Source organism: Gavia stellata, chromosome Z (assembly GCF_030936135.1).
Source record: "Gavia stellata isolate bGavSte3 chromosome Z, bGavSte3.hap2, whole genome shotgun sequence".
Taxonomy (NCBI): domain Eukaryota; kingdom Metazoa; phylum Chordata; class Aves; order Gaviiformes; family Gaviidae; genus Gavia; species Gavia stellata.
This window is the reverse complement of record NC_082637.1, coordinates 59602964-59609319: the sequence shown is the minus strand read 5'-3', so window position 1 is coordinate 59609319 and position 6356 is coordinate 59602964. Positions and strand designations below refer to the sequence as shown.

The 6356-nt window shown below is 48.5% G+C and overlaps 1 protein-coding gene across 1 annotated transcript in view; it reads left to right on the top strand.

The window, feature by feature from the left end:
• Positions 1 to 1814: 1814 nt before the first annotated feature.
• LOC104261148 (SH2 domain-containing adapter protein B) overlaps positions 1815 to 6356 on the top strand; it is an 85962-nt gene continuing 81420 nt past the window's right edge. The window contains 3 exon segments of the mRNA XM_059834179.1: positions 1815 to 1980; positions 1983 to 2141; positions 2144 to 2748. Coding sequence (XP_059690162.1) covers positions 1815 to 1980; positions 1983 to 2141; positions 2144 to 2748 — 930 coding nt within the window.

The following is a 6356-nucleotide window of genomic DNA, read 5'->3' as shown; positions in this document are numbered from 1 at the left end:
TAGGAAGCTGCTAGACTTCTGGGTAACGAGAGTTTTAAAGAAATTGAAACTCATTTTGCTTCAGGACAAAAACTCGCCCTTATATAAAGGGCCTAGAACATGCCATTCCTAGAAACAGCAACTGTTGAGAGTCTTGCAACCCCTTGGAAAACGCTGGTACTAGCCTGTCAAGAAACAGGACATTTCTTATGTTCAGGCTGCAAAGCTGCTCTGAAAAAAACTAAAGGTGGACAGGATGAATATGCTGAGCAGAGATGGGAGAACACCACTAAGGATGTAAAACCAGAAATGTTTCCAGTTGCCCAAGCCAGTAAAGGGAGCATGCTATCCTTTCCACACAAGCTGATGGCAATGCTACAGGAAGTCCTGCCAGGAAGGAATTATAATTGAACCCTGTGCTCATAGTGGAAGAGCTCTGTTCCCAGGAGGTCACTAGAACATACAGACACACCACTTACCTTGAGCAAGCTGCGTGATAATGACCAAATTCAAAGGATTCCTTCGCATTCAAAAGAGAGAATGAGGCTTCCTATAGAGAACGTGCAGTCAAGAGCAGCGTTAAAATGGTCCATAAAACCGGATAAAAATGTCATGTGAAAATCTAATCCACCTTTAGCTCATGAAGATAATTAACTCATGAAGGTAACTGATTCCATTCTGCCCTCAGAATTCATGACTGGGGATGGGTGTGTAAAAGGTACTACAGGTATGACTCTGATGTTGGGCTTCAACAATGCTAACAGGGTACTACACAGGTGTTTGCCAAAATGCAACAGGGGACTACACAGGTGATTTGTAATGAGAAGTAGATAAAGGATTCCTCTTCTCTCCCCTCCCCTATTCTGAATAGAAAAAGAGAAGATAAGAAGAGGTCCATCTCCCAAACGATTAAAAGCAACAGTGCAAAATGTGACTAGCTCCTTACATCTTCACACCACTCTCTGAACACTGTATAACATTGCCTTTCCCATCCTCAAGAAGGGCTTACATCTCAGTTCTAATTTCAGGCCACCCTTCTGCACAGAAAGCATGTTAGGACCTCTGCTGTTCATGTTAATAACATGTCCATGCACCTGGGAAAGGCACCTACCAACAAAATACACAGTATCCCGCTTGCTTAGCATCAGCCCTAGCCAACAAAAGGGCTTGGTGCCCTTTGATAGGGGCCAGCTGGGCACAGTCTAAGATCCCCCTACCCTCCTGAGGGGAAGGGAAGGCGAACAGGTAACAGTATCAGGAAAGTCAGAGCTCAAACTGTACAGACAGGGGCTGAGATCACATCACCCTCGCTGCAGGTGTCCCGGCCCCTCTAGACGACAAGCTAGAAGGTAGACGGAGGCTCCTGAACCTCAGGCCAGCTGGGAAAGCAAAGGCACTCACACCTCTTGCTTCCTCACGGCGGTGGCTCCGCTCCCCCGCCTTTTCACGGACGCAGAGCGGAAGCCTCGGCGGTTCCCACCCTCCGCAGCACTGGCCCAGCGGGGCCTGACACGTCCCCGCCGCCTCTTTTCTGCCGCGGAGCGCAGGAAAAGGCCGTACTGACGCTTCCCCGCTGCCCGCACACGCTGGCTTCTGATGATGATGCGCGCCTTGTCCCTCCTAGGGCTTACGACGAGGCAGCGATGAGCTCCGGAGCGGGCCCCCTTCAGGGAGACGCTCGGCCAGCCCCCTTCCCGCCCCACGGCCAGGGCGGAGCGCACCGCACAGCCACCGCCCGCCGGCACCTGGCCCGGCCCGGCCCGGCCCCGCCCGGCTCTCCCAGCTCTCCCCGCCCCTGGCCGCGGCGGTGGGCGGGCCCTGGCGGCGAGGCCTGCATGCAGATACGTCCCCCGCTCTCCCGGTGCGTGCTGAGACCAGGCCGGGCTGCGCTGCAGGCGTGGAGAAGTGGGGCTGCGCTTGCGAGAGGCCCGGAGCCGCGGGGGAGGGCGCGGAGCTACGGCGAGCGCCTGGCTCGGGCCGGGAACGGTTCCGTCACGCCGGGAGGTCGGGGGCCTAAGCGGGGCCCTTCCAGTCGTTGGCAGCGGAAGAGCGGCGTGTGCGCGGAGGGGAGCGGCTGGCCCGCCCCGCCGCTCTGCTTCTCCATGCGGGCGGCGGCGGTGAGCGGGGCTGGCGTGCGGGGTGCCGGGGGCAGGGCGCGGGGCTGAGAAGCCGCGGCCGGGAGAGACGATGGCCAAATGGCTGAATAAATACTTCAGCCTGGGCAGTAATAAGACCAAGAGTCCCCCGCAGCCTCCGCGGCCCGACTACCGAGAGAAACGCAACGGTGCCGGCAGCGGGCCCCGCCCCGACGGGCCGCCGCACCTCCACCTTCACCACCACACCTCGCCCGGCTTTCCACACCGCCGCCTGCGCGACGACACCAGTGACCTGCTCCGCGCCTATCGCGCCCAGAAAGACCGCGACTTCGAGGACCCCTACAGCGGGCCCGGGTCATCCCTGCGCAAGTTGCGCGCCATGTGCCGCCCGGACTACTCCGCGCCCGAGGACCTGGTCGAGGCGGCCCCCAAGGCTTTCTCCTCCTCGTCGTGCTGCGCCGCGTCCCCCGTCACCTGCGCAGCCGGCTCCCCGCACCTCTTTCGCAGCCACAGCGAGCGCCGCCCGGCTACGCCGCCCGACGTGAAGTACGTCTCCCCCAAGCACCGGCTTATCAAGGTCGAGAGCGGCAGTGGCAGCGATGGCGCAGGCAAGAAGCTCAGCAAGGGCTCCAAGCAGCTGGCGACCTCAGTCCCCTCTGCCGTGAAAGATAAAGTAAGTGTTGTGCTCCTGTTCCCGCCCCTGTAGACTAGATAGTAGGGCTGGGGCTATGTCAGCCCCTGGAAGGGTTATTGGTGAGGGGACTAGCTCCTCTTGGAATGCATCTGGAGCAGCCACTGCTCTCCACCATGCTTCACTGGGTGGCCTGGCCCCTTTTAGTATCTCAGGGCAGGCAGGGCATGCGCAAGACTGGCACATGAAGTGATGGTGCTCTGCCTCTGGGCTTTCAAACTCACCTCCCTTCTGATGGGGCAGGGGTGCCTAGCCCTGCCTGCTCTGGGGCACAGTGCACTGCCAACCTCGTGACTGGTACCAAAGCTCTCGGGTTGGCATGCTCCTGCAGAACAGGATGTGAGCCTTTGAGGGGGTGCTTGGGGAGCCCTAGAGTCACTTGAGAAGTGCTGCGCTTGTGACCCAAAGTTGTCGCCTCAGCCCCATTGCATGTGGTATGGAGCAGTCATATATAAAAAATTAATAAAATAAAAAAATCTGATGCCATCCCAAGTCAGACTGCTTGTTTTTAAGGAGGCAGTTTGTCATGTGTTCAGTAATAACTTCTTTGCCTCCTAGTTCAGTGTCGAAGGTGAAGTCCTGTGTTACAACAGCGTCACAACTTCCATGATAACTGTGTTTCCAGCTGGCAGGTAGCTGAAGCAAACTCTATAGCTACTGGCTCAGTTGCAAATGTTCTATCTTCTACTAGTTGTTCTCTACAAATATTAACAAAATACTGTAGACACAACACTAGAACATGCTGGGCTTAGGAACTCAGGTTACAGCTGGGAAGCTTTGCAGAGGGAAGTAGCGTTAATTATTTTCTAAGCACAGCACATATCCCCTCCCCATTCGTCCTCTGAGTGTGGTTTAGTTTTTTCATATATTGGAAATTAATATTTCTCCATTTTGTAAATTGGCATTTACAACTTCAGTGTAACAGTCATGTCACAGGAATTCTAAGTATGTGCTGAATCTTATCAAATTAAGTGATCTGTGTGTACACGTTTAAATATGTAACATGATTGCATTGAGTGGTGACACATTTCTGTGACAACTTGATAAATTATATCTTCTCCAGGAGGAATTCCAAATAAATCAGCTTGTGATGGTGATGATACAAGATTAAATGTCTAGAATTTATTACACTGTCTGTCATTTTAGGTGTAGTTCCTGACTAGAAGCAACTTCTTTTGTGGAAGTGAATGATTAAAGTTAGAGTCTCATTATGTTACAGTCTCAATATATTCCGTCTTCTTTCAATTGCCTGTGTTGATAGCATGGATCTGCTCTTAGGCAAATACTTTCAGCAAGTTCATACTTCAAAGAAAATAACTGCTTGTGGCAAAATGCTTCCAAATGCAACTGCTATTCTTTTTTTTTTTTAATAGGGCATGATTTTTTTTATTATTATCTTTCAATTTCAGATCCTACTGAAGCAATTTACAAAGCAGAAACTGCATCTGTTGCTAGGCAACCTGCTACTTTGCGTGGTCATAAATCTGTGTGCTGCTCCCAAGCCCTTGTTGCAGGTTCTAAAACTTGTTTTAAATAAGCAGCCTACAATTTTTTTTAAAAAGATAGAGAACACTCATGCCATAGTCACATATTTTCTGTTTTTGAGCGAGAGAAATATATGTGACAAGCAGGACATCTTAACATGTCTGAGAAATAAAATTGTCCCTACACCTCAAAAGGTAAGTGTGCCTGCCCCCACCCACAACAGAATTTGGTCTGAGGAGCTATATAGCTTGCCTTTTGTTCAACTGTGTTATTTCCTCCCAGTAATGGAAATGAAATGTCTCTTATTTCACAGCCCTGAATCGTAAAGCCTGACAGGTGCACCTGGTAAGCTGTGGTCATAGTGGGCAGGCAGAGAACTGCTTCTCTGCTACACCTGTCATCCACTGAGGAGAAAAAAATGAGGAATTTAGTTAACAGAGTGTGTCTAGTTCAGTGGCAAATAAAGCAAGTGGAAATAAACTTCTTTAAGAAGGATATAGTAGAGGGAACAGTAAAGATGGCATTAAAAAAGCTAGAGGTCTGATATTCAGAAGAGTTGATAGATATGTTAAAAACATCAAGGGGAAAAAAAAAAAATCTGTGAGTTGCATAGCTTAAGCTAGTAAGTACCATAGGAATGAGAAAAGATCTAGTTGCCATATAGGTCTGTCATCATAGAAATATGTTAGTGTTTAATGATCTAATAGTGTTCGCTAAATGCTTGTGTTCCATTTCAGCACCTCTGTTCTTTTTCACATGTAAGGATAGAGTGCTATTTTCCCTTATGTGTTAACTGAGAAGTGAGAAGTATGGTTTTCAACATCTCAATGAGCAATTTTATAACTTTTGTGACTGGTCATCAGTAAAGAGTTCACTGAAAAGCTCAGTTGTGTGTTAAACTTGAGTTACTAGAAAGGGAAGGAGATTCAGGAAGGTGCTTGTTTGGTGTGGTTACTTTGCCATTTGTGCTTTATAAGTATGAATAACAACAGACTGGTTAGTTGAAATTCCCAGGAAAAAATGATAGACTAGCTGATTCAGGGAGCAAAGGAGATGGAGATTAAAAGCAGTGGCAGGTATGATTGTATTTTGCAAGATTTCAGGCATACATTGTAAAAGTAACCACAGAGATGTAATGTATCTGGGCTTCAGGAAGCTTTGATGTGTAGAGGTTGAAGTACCAACTAAAGTTGAAGCAGACAAACCCAAATTGCCATGCATCTTTGAAAGTGAGTTCAATAACCTTTATAACAGGTGCCCAAAGGACAGTCACCATTGCCAGATGTCTTTGAATTCAAATTAGTGGTTGGATTTTTTTATTTAGATAGTACAATCAGGTTTTGGGGCTTTAACAGTGATGCTTATCTTCAAACAAGGGAGAGCAAACTATGTTAGAAATCATGGCGGAAGCAGCTCAGTTCCTCCAGTATGGAGGATAAGAAATTACTGGCTTCCATCTTTAGTGCTGACCTGGGAGAAGTTAACTGCTTCACTGTGCTGTAGCAGACGGATGAGTATAGGTAAGCCGGAACAACATGTGGCTATATGCCGAAAAAAACTGGTGACTACTGTATTTGTGTAAGAATAAATGCGAGACTTGGCTTAACATCAACTTAATAACCAAACCACTTGGTGAACTGGGGATCTAAAAGAATGAGTTCAAGTCTTCCTGAGTGACTCTGCTCTATCTGGCATTGTGTGTAAATCCATGAAAGTAGTAATAGTTGAGGGGGAAGTGTCTGTGTGAAAGGATACTTTGTGTATTTTCTCACCTATTACACTTTTTTGAACCTAAACATTTCTCTGCCTGGCTTTGCAGCTGAAGAACCTGGAACACTATTCAAAGAGCAACTGTATTATACTCCATTGCAGTAGGTTCTTAGGATTTAAAAGGTGGGATTGTAGCGTACTTGTCCTTTAAAAGATAATTATTTCATAATAAACAGCATTTTGCACTCCCTCTGTGCAGTGGAAGCAGAACTGTGCAGCAGTTCTGGATATTGAATGCAGAAGACACTGTAAGTTGCAAGATCCATTTCCACAGGACAGGACATATCTGATGCTGTAGAAAATAGCTCAGTTCTGCACAGGCATGGCTGATCCAG